We start from the raw sequence: 22716 nt of genomic DNA, 5'->3' as shown, positions 1-22716 counted from the left end.
CTGCTTCTGATTCTGTGTCTCCCTCTCTCTGCCCCTCCCCCACTCTCACTCTCGCTCGCTCTGTCTCTCTCTCAAAAATAAGTAAACCTGGGGTGCCTGGGTGGCTCAGTCGGTTAAGCATCCCACTTCAGCTCGGGTCATGATCTCACGGTTTGTGGGTTTGAGGCCCGCATCAGGCTCTGGCTGACAGCTAGCTCAGAGCCTGGAGCCTGCTTCAGATTCTGTGACTCTCTCTCTCTGACCTCCCCTGCTCGAGCTGTCTCTCTCTGTCTCTCAAAAATAAATAAAAAACATTTAAAAATTTAAAAAAACAAGTAAACATTAGAATGTTTTTAAAGAAATGGAACAATATACTGTCTTTGGCGTCACGGTGGGAAAACCAAAAAATATGCACTTTATTGTTAAATCCAGATTGGTAAAAATAAAAATGAAGTCTGAAATGATAGTCTTTTTACATGTGAAACTACAGGAGGCCCACTCCAGAGTCCTCGTCCTGAGGTGACGCGGCTGCATTAGCGCAGCCCTTCTCTGCTTCCCTGCAAGGAGGCCTCAGGGTGCTTGTGAGCACCGCCTTGTGAGCACCCGGTCAGTCGGGGCTCCGCCGGGCAGGTGTGTGATGCAGCCCGGCTCTGCATCTCCCAAGGGGCTCCCGGAGCGCTCAGGCCCCGGTGCTCCCCACACCTTGGGTGCGCCTGGGCCAGCCGGGCTTTCTGCTCCAGACTCTTGAGGGTGCCTTCAGTTTTGTTGTCTCTTTCAGTCATGTGGCTTTTCTGGAATTTTAGAAGCAATTTACTCTAAAAATTGAGAAAGCTGTCCTTTTTCGTTTTTATGTTCTTAGTTTTTGAAAGACAGAGACAGTGTGAGCAGGGGAAGGTCAGAGAGAGAGGGAGACACAGATTTTGAGACAGGCTCCAGGCTCTGAGCTAGGTGTCAGGACAGAGCCCAATGCGGGGCTCGAACCCACAGACCCTGAGATCATGACCTGAGCCGAAGTTGGACACTTAACCAACTGAGCCACCCAGGCGCCCCGAAAAAGCTGTCTTTTGCAACACAAATCTTATTACGTGGTTTACCACGTTGTCCTTATGACAAGACGTACACCAGGTGGCTGCTTGATGGGTGCAGACGTGAGGTCACTGCAGACAGGACCCAGCTCAGTCCCTGTAGTGGAGCCTGCTGGAGGCGCGGGGGTGGTGCCGGCCGCCCTGCCGGTGGCGTGTGTGCCCGCACCGGTGGCCTGTGCACCGGGCCTGGGGCTGGGGGAGCCATGCGGGGCCGGGAAAACCAGGGCAGGTCGACTTTCCGTTTTGGTAAATGCTGTGCGCCTGTGTTCTCTTTTTTTTGCAGAATTGTGGGTACCGATGGATGTGGCCGAGAGCCCTGAACGGGACCCTCGCTCTCCGGAGGACGATGAAGAGGAGCGGCAGGGGCTCTCGGACGATGACATTCTGAGGGAGAGCGGGTCCGACCAGGATTTCGATGGGGCTGGGGGGAGGGCTTCTGACTTGGAGGATGAGGACAGTGCGGCCCCGGGACTGAGCCAGGAGGAGGAGGAGAGCCCCTCGGACGCGGAGGACCAGGACCGGGAGTCGGAGGCTCAGGACCCGAGCAGGGGCCGCGTTAGCCCCCCTCGCGGGGAGGAGGGGGACGGCGGGGAGGAAGAGCGCGCGAGCGACCTGAGGGACGAGGCCTCGTCGGTCACCAGGGACCTGGACGAGCACGAGTTAGACTACGACGAGGAGGTCCCCGAGGAGCCGGCCCCGGCCGGGCAGGAGGACGAGGAGGAGAAGGGGGCGGGGGCCACGGGGGCCGCGGCCGCTCCCGGCCTGGAAGACAAAGAGCCCCCGGAGACCCCCAAGGAGAAGAACAAGGAGGACGATGACGGGGAGCTGGACGACGGGGAGCTGGACGTGAGTGGGGGGCCTGGCGGGGGGCGGGCACCATGGTAACTGGGAGGAGGGTGGCCTGACCCCGATCTCGCTTCCTCGAGTTCTAGGTTTGTGTAACGGGCTCGTTTCTCTCTCTGCGTTCACGTGTAACGGAAACCGTCGTGGCTTTTCAGTTCCTGTTAGGTTCTCGGGCTGCTGGGCTCCAGAAAGCTTCTTCCACTGTTGTCTGTTCTTTGAGGGGTTTTTATCTCTCCCCGCCAGCCCATCCTCTGAGGGTCCGGCTGGAAGTGTCCCTGGAGAGACCCCTTGGGAACGGATAACAGGGGTCATGCATCCAAACACCTCAGCTTTTCATCAGGCCGTCAGGCTTGGTGATAATTGAAGTAATTTGACTTGCAGGGTGTGGAGAAGGTAATGCTGACGCCATCGCGGACACGGATAGGCTGGGTTTTCTGATGCGTGATCCTCACCGTCCATCTCTTCTTTGAGTTTTTTATTTAAGTTCCAGTTAGTGAACTACGCGTGGTGGTAGTTTCAGGTGCTCCGCACAGGGACTCAGCACCTCCCACCCCTCCCGGCGCTCCGCACGCCAGGAGCCTCCTTGGTCCTGCTCTCGCCTTTCCCCCATCCCCACCCCTCTCCTCCCGGGAACCGTCAGCGTCTCTGTCCCTTTGCTCATCTGTTTTGTTTCTTAAACTCCACACGTGAGTGAGATCATGTGGTATTTGTCTTTTCTCTGACCGACAGCTCTCACTTAGAATAACATACTCCAGTTCCACACACGTTGATATAAATGGCAAGTTGTCACCCTTTTGATGGCTGAATAGGATTCCATTGTGTATGGACCATGTCTTCGTGAGCCACTCATCCGCCGATGGGCGCTGCAGCTGCGTCTGTAGCCCGGCTGTTGTAAATACGCCGCAACTTGAAACGCGGGGTGTGCGAACCCCTTTGAATTAGTGTTTTTTGTGTTCTGAGGGTGTGGGCGTGGTGGTGCGACCACTGGGCCTCAGGGTGGGTAGCTCTATGTGTACGTGCGTGAGGACCTGCCACACTGCTCTCCGGAGCGCTGCACCGCCTTGCCCTCCCGCCAGCCGTGCGCCTTGCTCCTCTTTCTCCACAGCCTCGCCGACACCTGTTGTTTCTGGAGTTGTCACTTTTGGACATTCTGACAGGCGGGAGGTGGTATCTCGGTGTGGTTTTGACTTGTATTTCCCTGATGACGAGTGACACTACGCATCTTTTCATGTGTCTGTGAGCCATCCAGTGTCTTATTCGGAGAAGTGTCGGTTCAGGTCTTCTGCCCATTATTTATTTGTTTGTTTGTTTACTTATTTGTTCTTGGTGTTGAGTTTTTTAAATTTTTTATTATTTATTAATTTTTTTTTTTTTTTGAGAGAGAGTGAGTGCATGCCAGCAGGGGAGAGAAGAGAGAGAGTCCCAAGCGGGCACCGGGCCTGGTGTGGAGCCCAGCTCCGGGACCTTGTGATCGCGACCTGCGGCAAAATCAAGAGTTGGGCTCTTGACCGACTGAGCCCCCCGGGCGCCCCTTAAGTTTTATTTATTTACGTAATCTGCACGCCCCGCGTGGGGCTTGAGCTCACGACCCTGAGATGGAGAGTCACACGCTTTTCCGACCAAGTCAGGTGTCTGTGTGAATACTTTATGTATTCTGGGTACGGACCCTTTCTTGGTCATGTCACTTGCAAACATCTTTCCCCGCTCCACAGGTGTCTCCGTGTTGATTGTGTTCATTGGCCTTCAGCAGCTTTTTACCTGCACGCAGTCCCAGCAGTTACTTTGGCTTCTGTCTCCCTTGTCTTAGGAGACTCATCTAGAGAAATGTTGCCAAGGCTGGTATCAGAGACGGTACTGCCTGTGCTCTCTCCTGGGGTTTTTATGGGTTCAGGCCACACATTTCGGTCTTTCATCCTTTTTGAGTTTGTTTGGTGTGTGGTGTAAGAAGTGGTCCTGCGTCCTTTTGCACGTTGTGTCCAGTTTTCCCACACCACTTGTTGAAGAGACTTACCTTTTTCCCATAGCATATTCTTGTTTCTTTTGTGATCACAATCTTTAAAAAGTTGAGTTTTGGGGAGAAAGAGCCTGAAGTCCTGGGGAGTAATGCTCTTACTCGAAGGAGCCGGCAGAGGGGCCTTGCACAGTGAAACGGCGTGAGGCCCTAAGTGTCGGGGGCGGGGGTGCTGCTCCCCTGGGAGCCCTTAGCGTTACGGGCGCGTGTCTCGGGAGGAGGAAGAGGCTGCAGCTCCACACCTGACCCCCCGCTTGCCGTGGGCACTGCACCTGCTTAGGCGGCTGCTGGTGCGCATGCGCCCAGTCCGTCTTCGGCTGTGCTGCTGGGCCGCCGTAGTGCCTGCTGACTGATGGGGTCTCTCACTGTGGCTCATAAGAACAGAACTTGGGGGAGGAGAGTTGTGTGGCTACGAGCTTAAAATTTTAGCTCTTTTCTTACAACTCAGTTAATAACCTTCGCTTTATTTACAGGCTATCGCCAGGATATTATTATGCAAGTGTCCTTAGGTTTCCAGCCACGTTTCCTTCCCAGTTTTGGGAAACGTACCTCTACCACAGGGTTGGGTGAAAGTTTAGGCAGAAGACGAGGTTGTTGGCTGAGCTCGTCCGTGACTGGTTTTCTGTGTTACGCGGGGAGAAGCCCCGTCTTTGTTCCGTCCTGAGAAAATGGGGAGGGAGGTCCCGATGACCAGGGTGCCATGGCCCAGGGGTCCTTGGCCGCCCGTCCCCATTCAGAGAGGGCCGGTTGCGAGTTCTTCCTGCCCCCACTGTTGAATACGTCTTAGGGGCAGATTCAGTTCCTCTCCGGGATGTATGGGGTTAGGTGTCTCCCTGCTGGGTGGGGTGGCGTGCCGGCCACACTTAGATGTGGTGGTGCGGGACCTTGGGTTGCACTGAGGCACCCTGGAAAATGCCATTGTCTGGAGATGGGCTGGTTGCCTTAGAAAAAGCACATGGAATGAAAACCCGGTTTCGCTTTGCCGCCCCCCAGGCTCCTGCGGTTGCCGGCCGGCCTGCCCCCCATCACACCCTGTCGGGGACCCCCAGCCTAGCTGGAGGCAGCGCTGCCGAGGAGACCCAGGGACGGCCTCATCGGCCCCACAGACCCGGTCTCCTTCCCGCACCACACCTTGTGTCCCTCGGTCACCACGGCGGCGGGCCCCGGGGAGTGCCGGGGATGTGACTGGGCAGAGCAGGACTCAACCTCAGCAAGCGGAGGGCGGGCCCTGGGAATGGCAGCAGGAACTCACGTGGCCTCTGCTGGGTTTCTGCCCCGTCCGCGTCCAGCTGCGCTCCGCCCCATAACTGGCAGCGTGAGTGTCACTTCCTTCCCGTGGGCTCTGCCTCCTCCCTGGGCTGTGGACTCTTGTGCTGGCACAGTCTGAATTTAGGGGGTAATTGCCCCTTTCCCCCCCAAAAAATACGAGTCCCTTGAGCCCAGAACCTGGTTGGCTGGCTCATCTGTGTCCCGCCAGAACAGGCCTGTGTGGGCAGCCAGTAACTGCTTTCCAAGCGGAGAGGTGAATCCCCGTTACGCTGGGGCTCTTGGAAGTTGAGTGCCACTGAGACGCAGAGCGGCAGCGGCAGCGGGCAGGTCTGCCTGGAGAGCCGTGCAGGCTGGGCGGCTCCGGTGCCGGCTGACCTGGCCCACCCAGGTGGTAGGGCCCGGTGTGCACGAGCATCGGCTGTCCGGAAGCAGCTGCTCGTGGCCTCCTGCTGTCCTTATCCTTGTCCCGGCCCTCCACTGCTCCCGGCCGGGGCCCCTGCAGTGCTGCCCCCGCCCTGTGCTCTTTCCCCTGCCAGCCCGGGTCTCTGATGGAGGGGGAGCCAGAGGATTGCACTTGGGTCTGTAAGCAGCCTGCCTGCGCCAGTCCCTGGACTCGGTCCCTTTAGCGAACCCCTGCAGTGTCGCCTCTGGCCTCGTGGGAAGTACGTGTCCCGGAGCGGGTTTTCCCCATTGCTTGCAAGCCCGCTCGTGTCCCAAGTAAATGACCTGGATGTTTTCTGAGGAGGAAATGTGTGGTTTGGCTTACACCTCGAGGATCTGCATTCGCTGTTGTCCCCAAGGGTCCCCGTGCCCAGCAGGCTCCTGTCCAGAGGCCCTTCCTGCACGCCTGCAGCCTCCCGGCCCTGAATTGCCAGAGCAGCTGAGTGAAAGAGGCGAATCTCTCTTTTTCATGATGCCTTGTCCTGCCTTTTCTCCCCCTTTTAGATGCTGGGTCTCTGGACACGTGACTTGATATGTAGAGGAGTAAGCCCTTAAAATTCTTGTGTCTAAAGTGCACAATGTGTGACCAAGACCTTGACTTACCTTTACGTGTGCTTGGTGTGCTGCCAGAATACCTTTCAGATACAGATAACGGCTCTGGAAATGGCGCTTTGCCCTGTGGTGGGGTTGGGGTTTCGCACACTGGCGCCCTGGCTTGTTTGTGGAGCGGAGGCTGAGGGTCCGGATGGCCCGTCCCCGGGGAGCCTTAGTTAATCAGTGGTCTCTCACCCAGTGCGGGAGCCACACTTCACCCGGCCATGCCTGTGGCTTTGTACCCGCCCCTGCGGCTCTCAGAGGAGCGGGTGGAACCCCGCTGCGTGAGTCCTTCCTCCGGCACCTGCCGCGTCTGGCCGTGACCCTCCCTTCCATCGGGGATCAAGGGGCACTCAGATGGGTATTTGTGGGGCATCGATGTGCCTTTCCTGACTCAAATCCCCCCTCTCTGGTGTGTCTGTCCTTCCCTTTGCTCATTTATTTGGTTCTGGTTTTGTATCTTTTTTTTTTTTTAATATTTTATTTATTTTTAATACAGAGAGAGACAGAGCATGAGAGGGGGAGGGGCAGAGAGAGAAGGAGACACAGAACTGGAAGCAGGCTCCAGGCTCTGAGCTAGCTGTCAGCACAGAGCCTGACGCGGGGCTCGAACCCACGAACGTGAGATCTGACCTGAGCCGAAGCCAGAGGCCCAACCGACTGAGCCACCCAGGCGCCCCTCTGGTTTTGTATCTTAATCTGTCCTTTGGTTGATAGAATTTGGTGCCGTCCGTGTGGAAAAGGATGGACTATGTGTTTTGTTCCAAACCTGCTTTTTTGTCGCTCACTCACCCTGGCAGGGTGGCCTCTTAGACTGCAGGACAGCAGCCACTGCCCGTCCCCAGTGGACGGTCCACCGGACTCCTCTCGGGCCCCCCACACATACAAAAATACTTGGAAACATTTTCTTTGCAGGTAGTATTTTTCTCTGATTCAAATCTACATATTCCTTAGGAAAAAAACATTTTTAATGTTTATTTTCGAGAGACCGAGTGTGAGTGGGGGAGGAGCAGAGAGAGGAAGACAGAATCTGAAGCAGGCACCAGGCTCCAGGCTCCGAGCTGTCAGCATAGAGCCCACGGGGGCTTGAACCCACGAGCCATGAGATCACCCCAAGCTGAAGTCAGACACTCAACCGACTGAGCCCCCCAGGCACCCCTGTCCCTGTTCCTTTTACGTCCAGATACATGATACCATCTACGAAAGGTGGCCCTCTGCACGCTCCGTCCGGTGGCTCAGGGTTTTCCGTCTCTGCAGGGCCGCGCTGACGTCCGGGGAGCGGCCACCTGCCCCGCACCTGGGCCGAGTCCACGCCAGAGCAGCCGCGTGGTGAGCGCGGCCCCGGCTCTTCCCCTGAGTGGGGGCCAGGAGCACTGAGGACGCACACGGTCCCTCACTCGCCTGGGGGCTGACCTCGCCCCACGGGACTCGAGGCTGTTCATGGTCCTGTGTTTGCCCCTGGTGTCGCTGGCCGCGCCTCCCCCACAGGACTGTGACCATTCCAGGGTGCTCTTCTGACCGCTGCTGTATCGCCTCCTAAAGCCGAACGTTCCTGAATTCCCAAGACACATCTGGCCCCACGGGATCATAGACCAGTATTGTCATCCCCGTTGTTCAGGTGCAGCGCCAGGGCGGCACGCAGGCCTCTGCCCTGGTGCACGTGCCATGTGTCCCGCCCGCCTCCCCAGGTGGCGCCATCATGGGCTGCTGGGGGGCGTGGTTCTCGGCACCGGAGTCACGTGCAGGCATTGGCTTTTTGTTCTGTTTTGTTTTTATTAAAGCAAAATAAAGACTTGCACAGAGAAGTCAAGCTGTGCTACCGTTGTTTACACAATCGGGGTTTTTTAAATATTTTTTTTTATAGATGAAAGTCTTCTTATTTTTTTAAGGCTTATTTATTTTTGAATGTTTCTTCATTTTGAGTGACCGGGGAAGGGAAGGGGCAGAGAAAGTGAGAGACAGAAACCCAAGCAGGCTCAGCACAGACAGCCCAGAGCCCAGCGCAAGACTTGATCCCACGACCATGTGATCATGGCCTGAGCCAACATCAAGAGTCAGATGCTCAAGCAACTGAGCGACGCAGGCGTGGGTTGGGTGGATGTCGTGGGGCGTCCTGGACCAGGCTAGGACGGGGAGCAGTGAGGAGCTCCATCCAGGACTTCCCCGCAAAGACGTCAGCAGAGCACCTGCACACCCGCTTTGGAGCTGGGGCGGCGAGCCCCGGGGCTGACATCTCAGTGGAGGGTGCAGGGGAGCGTCTCTGCAGGTCTGTGGTGACCGAGGCCCTGGGGCAGTGGGGGCCCGACAGGGCGCAGAGCAGTCGTCCAGGTCGTGGCTGTTCTTCGGGGTTCCTGGGGGTGAAGCCCCCGGGTTACCCTAAAGCTTGCCTGCTAAGGTCAGGAGCTCTGGACTAAGAAGGCCAGGGTCTGGGTCTGAGCCTGACCTCTGTCCCCACCCCCCCAGACTCTTAAATGAGAGAACATTGGTGTTGAGTTTTAAGAACAAAATATTTTGATTCATAAATACCGGGTTTTTTTTAAGTTTATTTTTATTTTTGAGAGAGAGACACCTTGAGCACGGGAGAGGCAGATGGAGGGGGAGACACAGAATCCGAAGCAGGTGCCAGGCTCTGAGCTGTCAGCACAGAACCTGACGTGGGGCTCGAACTCATGAACCGTGACATTATGACCTGAGCCAAAATCGGACACTTAACTGACTGAGCCCCCCAGGCACCCCTATAAATACTGCTTAAAACGCACAAAGTACTGAAAACATGAAGTATAGCCATTTCCTGCTAATGCAGGGAATACGCTGAAGCCTGCTTTGTGTGGAGCATCACGTGCGTCACGGAGCGCTTTTACTCAGCGTTTCGTGAGGGGCCCTGGTCTTGCAGAGGGGCTCCGGCCTTCCCCGTGCGGGCTCGGAAACCGTGTGGGAACCGCTGAGCCGGCAGTCCCGTGAAGACGCCTCTGGCCTGGGGCAGAGTGCCTGTGGGTGCCCTCCCGCCTCCTGCCTCTCGCCTCTCGCCACGGTGATTCCCTTTTAAGTCGCATTGTCCTCTGTTTCAGGATGATGATCTGGAGGAGGGCGAAGTAAAGGACCCCAGTGACAGGAAGGTGAGGCCGCGTCCCACCTGCCGATTCTTCATGAAAGGTAATTGTCGGTGGCGCCAACTTGTGTGGTCTTGGCTTTTCCTGGGACTGTGGTGGTGGCCTGGCCTTGCCCGGAGCCCGGGAGCCGGTGCAGGGCTGTTCTTGGGGCCAGGTCGTGGCCGGGGCTGGGGCTGTGGTGGCGCCATCCTCTGTTGGTCCTCCCCTCACTTGGCTGACTTGGAGGGGCCGGCCTGGCCGTTTTCACTTTGTGGCTCCAGGACCTCCGTGACAGCAGAGCCGCAGCCGTGACGGGCAGTGTCTGTCCTGTGTACGCGCAGTCCTTTCCTAAGGCCCATGCCCCAGGCCCCGCGTGACACGCCCCACCTCTGCACGGACAGTCGCTGCCTGCTTGCTAAACGTAACAAGTCCATCCCTCATTTGGAATGGATTTCTAAATAGCAAAGGGATAGCCTAGCCTCTGGTCGCAGCAAGGCCGCTCCCTCCTGGACGGTGGATGGTGCGGCCAAGTGGCTGTGCCAGGTGGCAGACAGAGCAGGGGTGACCTGAAGAGGCGCAAGAAGCCCTGTCCGCGGGCTCCTGCCCTGGGCGGCGCTAGTGCGGGCTCGGCCCTCGTGGGTCCGCCGCCTCCTCGCCCAGGTAGGAGGAGGCCTGCCGCCGTCTCGGCCTCGCTGGCCCCGGGCGCCCCTGCTCGCCGGCCCGGCCCGAGTGTGCGCTCTGAGTTTCACAAGAGCTTCCTGTACTTCTCTTCCAGATGTTGGGACAGCACTGTCCTCTCCTCTTCCACCAATATCACATTCCATCCCAGTCAGAGGCCAGGTTAAAGGTACAGAGTACACGGGATTCACTCTGCTCCGGAGGCCAGACTTCTTTCTCCTGAATCCAGAATACTGATGTGAAGCCCGAAGGAGGGGGGGAGGCTCTGAGGGGCAGAGAGCGGCTGTGCGTCCCGGTTCTTAGTGGCGCTCCATGAGGCTCACAGGAGCTTTGCGGGTCGCGGGGAGCAGGGTGGGGGTGATGGGAGGGGCACGGTGGAGTCCCGTCTTACCAAGAAGACACGTTCTGTGCATGACTGGTCCCCGAAGGACCCTCTCCCTAGACCCAGGGGGACGTGACGCAGAGGGTGCACGGGAACCGAGGCACCAGTGCACTGGGACCCAGGTCAGCTCGCTCCTCGGGGCGTGTGCTCCTGGCCTTTGCTGTTGACCTGCGTGGTTTGGGTTTGGTTTGTTTTTTTCAAGTTTCTTTATTTTGAGAGAGAGAGAGAGCAGGGCGGGGGGGGGGGGGCGGGGGACAGAGCTGGGGGAGGAGAGAGACGCCCACGCAGGCTCCACTCCCGAACCGTGAGATCTGAGATCATGACCTGAGCCGAAATCGAGAGTCAGACGTTTAACCGACCGAGGGCGCCCCAAGTGCATGTCATGGGTCCGCTGTGCAGCACGTGCTGTCCTCAGGAGGGCGGCTGCCGGCTGTCTCGTGGACGGCATAGTCACCCTAGGACGCACGTGCGTGTGTGGTGTCTCTTAGAGAGTAAATTCTTAACAGCTCTTTACAAGCTATGGGATTTGAAATATCAATATTTCAGAAAAGTTTAAGCGGAAGACCTCTTTTCCGTAATTACATGGGAATAACTGATGTGCGTCCACCTCTGGAACCCCTAACAAGGAGACACGTGTCCCCGCATGGATGCACGTGCCGTCACCTCCAGCCGGCACCTTTGTCAGACTGTTGAGAACCTGGCCGGCCCATCAGGACTAGCGGGGGGCTCCCCCCGAGGCTCCGGCCCAGGGGCTGCGGGGTCACAGCGCTGAGGTCGCCTCCAGAGTTCATCACAGGCACACAGACCGATGACGAGCGGGAGGCACAGGGCATGGATGACCGCAGGGCCGCGCCCCAGGGGAGGGAGGGCAGCCTCCAGGGCGCTCGGCGTGGGTTTCAGGGACCCAGGCCGGCGCGCGGGGCTCTCGCGGAAATCAGGCTCGCGGCACCCGGCCTTCTTGGCAGCTGGACCAGCATGTTTGTGTTGGCCCGTTTTGGGGTGTATGTTTACCGTTCCCCCTGGAATGCCGAGTTATTCCGCGGAGCAGTGGGCCACCTACAGCGTGAGAAGCAGCGGCTGAGTGTTTGGGGGTGCCACAGCACCTCTCGCTGCTTTTTTTTTTTTTTTGCAGGGGTGGGTAGAAAGTTTTGGGTGAAAATGTATTCGCTTACCAGCAATTTATAAGCTTGGTGTTAAATTGAGGTGAATCCACATAAGTCTGTCCAGGAGCAAGAGGAAGTCCCTTTAAAAATAAAACGGAGTTTGTCGCATTTGACGAAGATGTGGAGAAATGGGACCTTCACAGCCTGCTGGTGGGGACGTGACCTGGTGCAGCTGCCGGAAGAGTCTGGCGGCTCCTGAGGCCCGAGCACGTGGGACCCTGCGAGACCCCATTGATTCTGCTTCTTGGTCTCTATCCAAGAGAGATGAAAACATGTCTACACAAAACTTGTGCATAAGTGTTCATAACAGCAGTGTTCAGAATAACCAGCAAGTGTCTGTCGGTTCAGAAATGGCTAGACGCAGTGAGGTCTGTCTGTCCGGTGGAGCGTCACTCAGCCGCCAGAGGGCGGAGTGCGGGTCCCGCGGCCGGGCGAGCTTCCAGGACGTCCTGCCAGGCGAGAGAAGCCAGACCACAGGGCCTCGTCGAGTGCCCGCTGTCCAGCGTAGACCCATGGAGGCAGGGACTGGCTTCGCCGCTACCGAGTGAGGGGCCGGGCGGGGGTGGCCGGTGGCTCCCGACAGGGTTTCCTTCTAGGATGACAGTTGAACAACTTGGGGCACGTACGCTCAAACCCGCCAGATTGTACGCTTTAGATTGGGACATGTCACGGCATGTAAGTTATATTGCAGTTTGAAATTTCTTCTTAAGAAAGTTAGTTCTATTTCTATTAAAAGATACCCACAGATTAATCCATTTCCCAAATGAATACACTGATATTTGTGACCATTGGCAACAAAATGTACTTAGGAATATAAATGGAAACATCTTTAAGCACCAGTACTTTGGTAATGATATGTTTTTACCTCTAGTGTATTTATGTTAAATCATCGAGACAGGAAGTTCTACCCGCAACAGTGTAAACGACATTTTCCGTAAACTATGTTCTACTTTGGGTTTCTCTTTGGGCCAGCCTGTTCTGTGGGCCCGACCGCCTGGTCTCTGCTCTTCCTGTTTCTCTCTCTCTCCCTCTCTCTCTCTCTCTCTCTCTCTCCCTCTCCCCCCTTCCCTCCCTCCCTCCCTCCCTCCCTCCCTCCCTCACCCTCTCACTCTCTCCCCCTTACTCACTCCCTAGCGCACAATTTGGTAAAATACACCTAATGTAAAATTTTACCATCATAATTTTTTTATGTTGTTGTTGTTTTTTGTTTTTTTTGGTTTTTTTTTTTTTTGTTTTTTGATGGGAACACGAGCAGGGCAGGATCAGAGAGAGAGGGAGACAGAGAATCCAAAGCAGGCTCCAGGCTCCAAGCTGTCAGCACAGAGCCTGACACGGGGCTCGAAACCGCGAACCGTGAGATCATGACCTGAGCCGAAGTCGGACCCAGGCATCATAACTCCTTTTAAGTGTACGGTCCTGTGGCTCGGAGCACATTCACACCGCGGCCATCACCACCGTCATGTCTAAGATCCTTCGTCTTGTGAGACTGGAGCTGTGTAGCCACTAACCAGGAGCTTCCCCCTCCCCCAGATGGGTACAGTATTTGTCCTTATGTGGCGGCCTCATTTCACTTAGCAGTGTGTCCTCGGGGCTCCCCGGTGTCTTAGCACGTGTCAGAACTCCCTTTCTTCCCAAGGTTGGGCCTCCACTGCGTGTTCACTACATTTCGTTTATCTCCTCACGTGACGGCGGACACTGGGTGTCTCCCCGTCGTGGGGCTGCTGCGAACATCGGTGTCTTCAAGGCCTGGCCCTGGCGTCGCGGGGCTGCGCCCGGAGGCGGCATTGCTGAGTCACGTGGTGGTTTTCTTCTTCGTTCCTTGCGGAGCCTCCTTGCGGTGCCCTGCGGCCGCCTCACCTACACTGAGTGTTTTCCGGCTGTTTGATAGTGGGCATCCTAGTGGGTGTGAGGCGCTGTCTCGTGGTTGTGATTTTCGTTTCCATGGTGATCGGTGCATGTTGGCCGTTTGAAGGGGGACGCCCTTCTTGAAGAACCACCTGCTGCCCACTTTGGAATCTCTGTGTTCTCTTTTATCTTTAAAGCAGCAGGTCTTAAAATGTGGCCTGTGAACCCCTAGCACTTCTTGAGACTCTTCTCCAGGGACTCTGAGGTCAAAGCTACCGTGATGCTGAGGTTACTTGCAGCCCTGGCCCCGTGCTCCCGGAGTGGCGGCAGCAGTTTCATTTAGTGGTTCCTGCCATAGATCAGGAAGAGTGATTTTATGCTTGAGAATAGGTCTCTGAAAAAAAAAAGTTTATTGAGGTGTAATTTCCATGCCAGAAAATTTCCCTGTTTTAAGCATGCAATTCAGTGATTTTTATTACACTTACCAAGTCGTGCGGCTGTCACACGATCCAGTCACGTCACACCCATCGCCCCACGAGACCCCGAGGTCCGCACCACCTGTCTTCCCACGCCGAGCCAGACGAGCTGGGAAGTGCTCCCCGGGCCCTCTGCCGTGCCCACCGAGGCGCAGGTGTCCCCTCCGGGAGCGCGCGTGAGGTGCGCGCGTGAGCTGGGCCCCTGGCCTCGCGGAGACGGGCACCGGGACCCGGAACCCAACGTCCTCAGAACGGAGCAGAGCCTGCCGCCTCCGGACAGCAGCTGACGGCGGCCGATGCTGATGACGAGGTTTGGGCTCTCAGGTGGGAATCGGAGCCTTGGAGAGACTGAGTCCCCACCCACGGTGATCAGTGACTTTTCCGAGTGACCGTTGCACGGTGTTCCAAGACCCTGTCTGGGCAGAAGGGCCCCTCGCGGTCGAGAGAGACCCTGGGCCTCAGGAGCACAGTGGGAAGCGGCCGCCGGCGGCTGGGAAGCCTCCCTTGTGCAGGTCGGTGTCGCATCAAGAACTCGAGAGTCTCCCCCCCCCCCCCAGCTGCGTCTCCACACGGGCTGCGTTTTCCTCACCTGCTTCGGCCGCAGCAGGACGTCACAGCACAGTGAGCAGCAGGCTCACCGCCGTCTTCTGTTTAATGGCAGGGTTCCAGAGGTTTGCAAAACGGAGAAGGCCTGAGCGGCTCCGTCGGGGAAGCATCCGACTCTTGATTTCAGCTCACACTGTGATCTCCGAGCTCGCGGGCTCGGGCCCCGGGTCAGACTCGACACTGATGACACGGAGCCCGCTCAGGGTTCTCTGTCTCCTCTCTCTGCCCCTCGTCCTCCTTCTCTCCCTCCCCTCCCGCTCTTGCTCGCGCTCTCAAAACAAACATTAAAAGAAGAGGTTTACAGAAAGAAAAAAATGATCATATCCATATTTTAAAAATAGCTATTTTTCATAACACATCGGAGACTCGGATTTTGAGCCCCTGTAGTGTAATATTTCCCAAACTCTGACTTTTGTGTAATCTCTCAAACACTCTTAAGAATTTTAAAAGTGAGGGGCACTTAGGCGGCTCCATCGGTTAAGCGTCCGACTGGCTCATGTCATGATCTCACAGTCCGTGAGTTCAAGCCCCACGTCAGGCTCACTGCTGTCAGGGCAGAGCCTGCTTCAGATCCTTTGTCCCCCCTCTCTCTGCTCCTCCCCTGCTCATGCTTGCTCTCTCTCAAAAATATTTAAAAAAATAATTTTAAAAGGTAGTCATTTTCACATTTCCAGAGAAGTAATTTAAACATACTTTATTTTACATTTAATTTAGATCAATATGTTATATTAAGTTGGCTGATACAAGTTAAAATATTCGTGATGTTTAAAAGGTAAAGTTAGCTTTTTCTAAATATCAAATGATTAGTTCTCTTCAACTTGTTCAAGAAAAAATATGTTCTATTGACAGAAACATTCAAATGAAATATCACATTTAAAAGTGAATATAGGGGCCCCTGGGTGGCTCGGTCAGTTGAGCATCTGATTCTTGAGTTGGCTCAGGCCAGGATCTCACGGTTCGTGGGATCGAGCCGCACATCAGGCTCTGTGCTGACAGTGCGGACGGAGCCTGCTTGGGGCTCTCTCCCTCCCTCTCTCTCATTCAAAATATGTAGACATTTAAAAAAATTGAATATGTATTAAAAGATGGTTTAAATTTAAACTACATGTTAACTGGCCGAAAACGTTTTTAAACCTTTTAGATATTGTATGCTATATTTTTGAGCTTGTATACATGCTACCTGTTCAAAAAGTTAAATTTTTATTTTTTAAGTTTTTTCAGTGTGTTCTCCATACCCAATGTAGAGCTCGAACTCAAGACCCCGAGATCTAGAGTTGCATAGTCCACTGACCCAGCTGGGTACCCCCCAAAATTAAAGTCTTAAAAAGTGATTGATTCACTGATAAAATTAAAATGTGGCCTTCTTGCCTTCTGCTCCGAAAACTTAGAGTTTCCTTGACCAACCCTGGTGTCTATCACTGGGTAATTCGAAAAGATGACGTTTTGTATAAGCACCCAGATCATTACAGTGGTCTCTGTGTTTTCTCTTTTTTTTCTTAATTTTTTTTTAATGTTTCATTTTTTTTTGATACAGAGAGAGACACAGCATCAGAGGGGGAGGGGCAGAGAGAGAAGGAGACACAGAACCGGAAGCAGGCTCCAGGCTCTGAGCCAGCTGTCAGCACAGAGCCTGACGCGGGGCTCGAACCCACGAACGTGAGATCGGACCTGAGCCGAAGTCGGAGGCTCAACCGACTGAGCCACCCAGGCGCCCCTGTGTTTTCTCTTTAATACATGTGTTAAGTCCAGAAATGTCCTGAAATGGAATGTGAGGCTTCGGTGGGGGAAATGCAGGTGTGCGGAGCTGGCACAGACGCCCGGGGACAGACAGGCACAGTTCTGATCATTTGCTGCTTCTCCGTGACGGCTGTCTCGGCGCACGTGCTTCCTTGAGTTGGGATGAGTTAGGGTCCCGCACGCGCCCCTGCGGCCCTTCCTGGGGTGCCGTGGCGTCCGAGCAGGAGACCCGGGGCTGCCTGTGATCGGGGAGCTCTCGGACTTTGCTGTTTTTAGGGGGAAATGAGCTGCTCACGCAGTGACTTAGGGACAGGGCTGTGTTTCTTCCACCGCAAGACCGCAGCCCCTCTCGGGACGCCCCTCAGCCTGGGGTCCCGTCCAGGCCCGCCCGCAGGAGCGCGTTTGCATGTGGGCGAGCATGTGCGCGTGAAGGTGGAGGTACGGGCGGTAGTGTTTGCTGTGCTCAGTTCAGGTGCGCAGACAGCCGGGGCAGCCCGCTCTGCACTGTGACCCTGCCACCACCGCTGCCGGACTCTGGGCCCGGGCGGACGCAGGGAACCGCGGCCTGTGGGGTGGCGAGGGCCCCCTGCGAGGCACTGCTCAGGCCCCCAGTGAGGCCGCCGCTCCCGGAGCTGCCGCGGGCCACTCGGGCAGGAGGCCGGCCCTCTGTGTCGCGGTTCCGTCCCCTTTCTGACCGCCTATTGTCTCCACAGGGAACTGCACGTGGGGGATGAACTGCAGGTTTATACACCCTGGAGTCAACGACAAGGGCAACTATTCCTTAATCACCAAAGCCGAGCCTTTCCCGCCTAACGGTGCCCCTCCTCTTGGACCTCACCCGCTGATGCCTGCCAACCCTTGGGTGCGTGGACGCCTCTTGTCTCTCACTGCCAGCGAGCGGGACAGCCGGGCTCTCCGAGTCTTCCGCTCACAGCCCGTCAGTGTGCCTGGATGGAAGGCGCTTCTGTGACCTCACGGTCACTAGGTCGCCTTCCAGATGCTTCCACGTCTCCATGACGAGGTAGCTCTAGATTGAGGGCAGTAGGTCCAGGGCCAGACTGAGGCCTGGAGAGCTGGTGGTGTGTGGCCAGTAACCTCGCTGGTGGTTTTGCTCCATGTCTTTGTAGATTTTAAAGTTTTGCCTGCTTCCTCAACTTTTCCCGTCTTGTTTTGTAATAGGGCGGGCCCGTAGTTGATGAGATTTTGCCTCCACCCCCCCCGGAGCCCCCCACGGAGAGCGCCTGGGAGCGAGGACTCCGGCACGCGAAGGAGGTACGCTGAGGGCCCGCGAGGACAGTTCCTGAGCGCGCGCGGCGTTGCTGTGACTCAGAGGCCACGGCTGGAAACTCAGAAAAGTCCCCAAGTGAGGGAGCTCTTTCCTGAGAGTTAGGAAAGCGCTGTCGGTCTGTCCAAGGCGCGCTAGTCCGCCGGTGTTCGCCCGTGCCCTCCTCCCTCCCTCCTGCCGGCCATCGGGCGTGTGCTCTCTGAGCCCCCACTTCACTTTCTGTCCAGCGAGGTGACAGAATAGAACCAAACTACTCCCCGCCTGGCTCAGCACACAGCCCACCCCCACCCCGGAGCCTCTCCCCTTCCTCTCCACGCTCGAGATCTGGGGCTCCCTGGCTCAGGAAGTGGCTGGCTGTCCGGAGGGGGGACAGTGAGCGAGCGCCGCCGCACTGCCTGGCAGGCCTGTCCTGCTCGCCCCAGGCCCCGAGCCACTCGGCCGCTTCTGCCGCCCAGGCGGGGGCGCTGGGGTCGGCTCGGGACCAGCTCGCCCGCACCTTTCCTGACACCCACTGGTGCTGACTTTTTCCTTCTTACAACGGTAGGTTTTAAAAAAAGCAACCATCCGAAAAGAACAGGAGCCCGATTTCGAAGAGAAGAGGTTTACGGTGACCATCGGCGAAGACGAACGGGAGTTTGACAAGGAAAATGAAGTTTTCCGGGATTGGAATTACCGGATCACGAGGGACGTCCGGGACACCGTGTAAGGAACCTCCTCCTTCCCCCCCGAGGGAGAGCGCAGCTGTCCCCCGCCGTGCGGGCCTCAGGGGACCACACCTGCCCGGCCCCGGCCCCGGCTTTGGGGGGGCCCCGCCTGCCCCTGCCCGTCCCCATCCTCGGCTCAGACGGCCTCCCTGGATCGAGTTAGGCGCTCTGCGCTGGCCACCTGGGCGTTCTGCGCCAGGAAGGAGGCGCCGGCCGCAGCCACCTGCCTTCCCCCCCTCCCCTCGGTCTCCTGGCGGCCGGCAAAACCCGTGAAGTTGTCACCAGAGTCCAGGAACTCGGCATGTGTGACACTTTTCATTGCTCTCCGTTGTTTCTTTTCGGAGACAGCTTGTCGCTGGCCTGGTAGAGAGGGCGTGGGCTCGGCTGCAGGGTCTCGGGGCTCTCTCCCCTGCGCCTCCCCTGGGGGGCCGGCCGGTGTTGTCCCGCTCCCCTCAGGGGTCAGCGGCTCTCCCAAGCGGCCACTGCCATGGGCTGTGGGCCCTCACACCTTTCTTGTGGGAGTGCAGGTGAGGACCCTGTCCCGCCGGGCTCGGGGCAAGCACAGAGTCGCGGCGCCAGGGAGACTGGCCCAGAGGGTGCTCTGAGCACGCTTCCTCTGAGCACTGGACGAAGTGGCTTGGAGCCTCCACCCTGCGCCTGCGGCCTGGCGAGCGTGAGGACCCGGGGTGTGGGCGTGCAGGGGGGTGTGTGCCGGGGGAGGGCAGGGGCTGAGGCCAGGTCTGGCCCCTGGACCCACAGCACCACCAGGGTCTATCAGAGTGTCCAGGGAGGGTGGAGCCCAGCTGGCTGCTAACAGGCCTTCTGGATGATTCTGATGCCCACCCACTGAGGTTTGAGAGTTGTGGACTTCTGTTCTGGGGGCCTGGGCTCCCTGTCTGATCTCAAGGGTCGTGGCACCCTGTGCCCTTAGTGTGGTCAGGTTCTGGCATTGTGGGGAAGGGCTACCCATTCGGGAGTCCGAGAGAAGCCCCCTGAGAGGAGGCAGCACAAGGAAGCCGGTGTCTTCTCTGTACCGTGGTCTGGAACTCACTTGTGTAACAGGATCACTTGGTAAGGATCCTGTTTCCACACGCCTGCCACCTCGTGGGCCCTCACGCACACCAGGTATTAGGAAATGTCACCCTGGGGGGCACATTCGGCTAAGCGTCCAGCTTCGGCTCAGGTTCTGATCTCACAGTTCGTGGGTTCGAGCCCTGCGTCGGGCTCTGTGCTGACAGCTCAGAGCCTGGAGCTGCTTCGGATTCTGTGTCATCCTCTCCGTCTGCCCCTGCCCCCAAAACAAATACACACTAAAAAAAAAAAAAAAGAAAGGTCACCTTGGGGTGATAAGGCTCAGTGTGCGTATGACTCCTGATCTCGGGGCATGAGTTCAGACCCCACAAGTAGGTGTGGAGCCTACTTTTAAAAAAAAGAAACAACACAAAGATGCGATGTGCTCTCTGCGCAGGCGGCTGGTGTGTGAGGATGCGCCCGGAGCCTGCGAGGGTGTGGGAGCAGGGAGACCGGACCCCATGTTGTCACCTGCGAAGGGGGAGGGGGAGCCAGGGTCCTGGGACAGCGCCCTCATCAGTTCCCTCCTCTGCATGGGCGCCGCCGCCGCTCCCTGGCTGCTTGCATTGCCCGAGGACCGAGGCCCTGGCGGCTGCGTCCTGAGGCTCCGAGCCGGCCCTCGGGAGAGGCTGTTTACACGCTGCTTACCCGGTTCTCCAAGAACGGGTCTGTGAGCACGGCCCTCCTCTGAGTGAGCACACGCCCTCACAACCTGGGGAAGGGATCTCTCCCAGGGCCTCGGTGGTGGTGAAAGGTGTTGGTGCCTCCTGGGCGCACACTCTCTTCCTGTCTAGCCGCAGGCCGGGCCTCCGCAGCTCCTGAGTGATGTGGGGCTTAGACGCTTAGGCAGATGTCTGGCCGTTGGGGTGACGGGGGGCCCTGTCCTCCAGCAGAGCCAGCCTGGGGTGAGTCCGTCTGCAGGGGTCCTGGCCAAGGCCGGGGAGACGCCTCCCAGAACGCAGCTCGCTGGATGCTCTCAAACCATCCAGACGCTCGCTGGCAGCCTCTTCGGGGTGTGGGTGCCTGGGTTTCCCCCTCCAGCTCACCCAAAGGGGAGAGTTGGTCCGGAGCCAGGAAGTCCCTGAAAGAATGCCCGTCTGGTGATTGGGCTTACGTCGGGGCCCAGGGCACCCCCCGGGGCAGGTCCTCTGGGTCAGTGGATAAGGTGGGATCGCCTTACCTTCCTCCCAGCCGTCACTGTTTGGCCCTTCCCCACTGCTGACAAGCCTGCCTGGCCCCGCGGAGGCTCCTGCACCGAACGTCTGTCTCCGGAGCGTCGGTCTCCCCCTGAGAAGGGCTGCAGGGCCGGGTGGTCGCCGCGGCTGCTCGGGCGCGCCTGGGCCTCCCTGTGCGGTCGGGGCCACTTGAGCCACACACGGAAGCTCACCGGTGTTTTTACTGGGCTTGCCCTACGCTCGTGCATCCGTGCAGGGTGCTGGCTTCCGGCCGACGCCCAGGACCCGTGTCGCGTGGTCAGATGCGCTCTGTCTTCCGGGCAGGTCACAGCTCTTCTCACGTAGGTTCTGCTCCTCTCCGGTTCAGCGCTCTCTGTTCCTCAGCGCTTCTCCCTTCTCGCTGCTATGAAAGAGGGTCCCCGGCTGTCTGTGTGCCTGGAGCCATCGGTCTCGCTCCTCAGGCCTCTGGCTGCCGGTTGGCCGGACCGCGCCTCCGGGGTCTGGGCCTGGCGCCATCTAATTGGCACGGGTCCTCTTCCTCCTCACCCGGCCTCCCTTGGCTTCTTGTGTCTGATGGCGGCAGCCGTGCCTCTGTCCCGCCGGTGGGTGGATCTGGGGCCGTGGCCGCCTCCCCTTCGCCCGGCCTTACAGAGTCGCCCCTCTGCTCCCATGAAGCGAGAGGCTGGCGTTAGTTCTGATGTGTGTCTATGAGTTCAGTCTCGTTAGAGAAGCGTCGTCTCTAGTTCCCTGCGGTGTTTGTCATCGTAGGTACGACCCTACCATGTGGTTTTTCTTTTCAGGTCCGTTATTATGTGTGGTATAGTCACGATTTCCTCCTCCTGACTCATCCTTGAATTCCTGGAATAAATCCCACTGAATCATACCGTATTTTATTTTCTTAATGTGGTGTCGGATTCTGTTTGCTAACATTTGATGTAGTGTTTTTGCCTTAATATTCCTAAGCGATAAGGGTTGCCTTTTACCTGCTTGCTTTTCAGACTGGAGCCTTACGCAGACCCGTACTACGACTACGAGATGGAGCGCTTCTGGCGGGGCGGGCAGTACGAGAACTTCCGGGTGCAGTACACGGAGGCCGAGCCGTACCCCACCTACCGGGTGAGTGTGCCGGCCACGCCCGCTCCTCACGACCCGCCTTGTTCCCCTGTGGGACCCTGTGTGGTTTAGTGGTGCTGGCAGAGCGTGCCGGCCTCAAGCCCAGGTTGGCTGTTGGCGGCGGAGCAGCCCGGGGCTGCAGAGTCCATCGGGGGTGGTTTGAACAGACCCCCTTCAGGTCCGTGCCTCGCTTGGTTTTGTAAAGATCAGGTTTGCCGACTGGATTATTTACCCAGGTCTGCACAGGACTGTGCTCTGCGCTCCTGAGCATGTTACCCCCTCAGGTTCCCTAGCAGTGCCATTTGTGACTCTGCTGTCCTCACCACTTTAGGGTCCCCCCTCCCGGCTGTGCCAGCCCCTCTGTGCCCCTGCGTCTCTGTGAATGGGCGTGCATCAGCCCTTAGTCCCTGCTGTTCTCAGGGTGATGGGGAGAGCAGCCCGAGGAAGGTGGGGAGATCAGGGAGACGAAGCTGAGCGTTTTTTGTCCCATGACTAATGGGACACAGTTGTGAGTTTTCAGGGCCCGAGGGAAGTGACTGCCCAGGGAACCCGTGGGGGCGGGGTGTGTGGAGAGGAGCCCCTGTGTGGCCGCCCCGTGCCCGTCTCCCCGGCAGAGCAGGCCCCTCGGCGGGGCTGGGCCGCGGGCACGGGTGTGGCCTGCCAGGCAGGGGCTCCTTGCCCCTGCCCATCGCCTCTGTCCCCCACTGCGTCCAAGGTTGGGGGCCCGCGGAAGGGCAGGGGCGCGCTTCATCACGTCACAGGCTGCTTGAAGCCTGAATCCTATGTTCGTGCCGTGATTTGGGCTTTGTCTCGTTCTGACTTTGAACGTTAGAGCAGACGGGTGGACGAGAGCTGGGCGACTGTTCGGGAAGGTGCTCGAGGGCTGTGCTTGGGAAAGCGGGAGCAGAGCCCCGCAGTGTCCCAGGCTGCAGAGGCCGGCCTGCTGGGTCGTGTCCACCCCCTGGAGGAGGGGCGGAGAGGGGAGGCGGGCGACGCCGCACCCCGTCTGTCCCCGGGCGGCCTCTGGCGCGCCAGCTATGGCCGTGCCCAGAGGGTCTCAGGGACGGGGCCAGCGCGTCAGATGGCCCCCGCGGCCACCCCGCTGCCCGCGCCACCACCCAGCATGTGTGTTTGGCTTCAGGACCGGGAGCGCGAGCGCGAGCGGGAGAA

The 22716-nt window shown here is 57.8% G+C and overlaps 1 protein-coding gene across 1 annotated transcript in view; it reads left to right on the top strand.

Moving 5' to 3' along the window:
• The first annotated feature begins 1329 nt into the window (after positions 1–1329).
• Positions 1330–22716, top strand: part of ZC3H18 (zinc finger CCCH-type containing 18) — a 40408-nt gene continuing 19021 nt past the window's right edge. Inside the window, exons 1-8 of the mRNA XM_029926092.1 lie at positions 1330–1910; positions 9291–9375; positions 10087–10158; positions 16912–17060; positions 17378–17470; positions 18028–18185; positions 21432–21549; positions 22688–22716. Coding sequence (XP_029781952.1) covers positions 1362–1910; positions 9291–9375; positions 10087–10158; positions 16912–17060; positions 17378–17470; positions 18028–18185; positions 21432–21549; positions 22688–22716 — 1253 coding nt within the window. The 5' untranslated portion in view covers positions 1330–1361. The remainder of the gene's footprint in view (positions 1911–9290; positions 9376–10086; positions 10159–16911; positions 17061–17377; positions 17471–18027; positions 18186–21431; positions 21550–22687) is intronic.

This window comes from Suricata suricatta, chromosome 16 (genome assembly GCF_006229205.1).
Source record: "Suricata suricatta isolate VVHF042 chromosome 16, meerkat_22Aug2017_6uvM2_HiC, whole genome shotgun sequence".
Classification (NCBI taxonomy): Eukaryota; Metazoa; Chordata; class Mammalia; order Carnivora; family Herpestidae; genus Suricata; species Suricata suricatta.
Note: the sequence above shows the minus strand (reverse complement) of the source record. Positions and strands in the feature narration are given on the sequence as shown.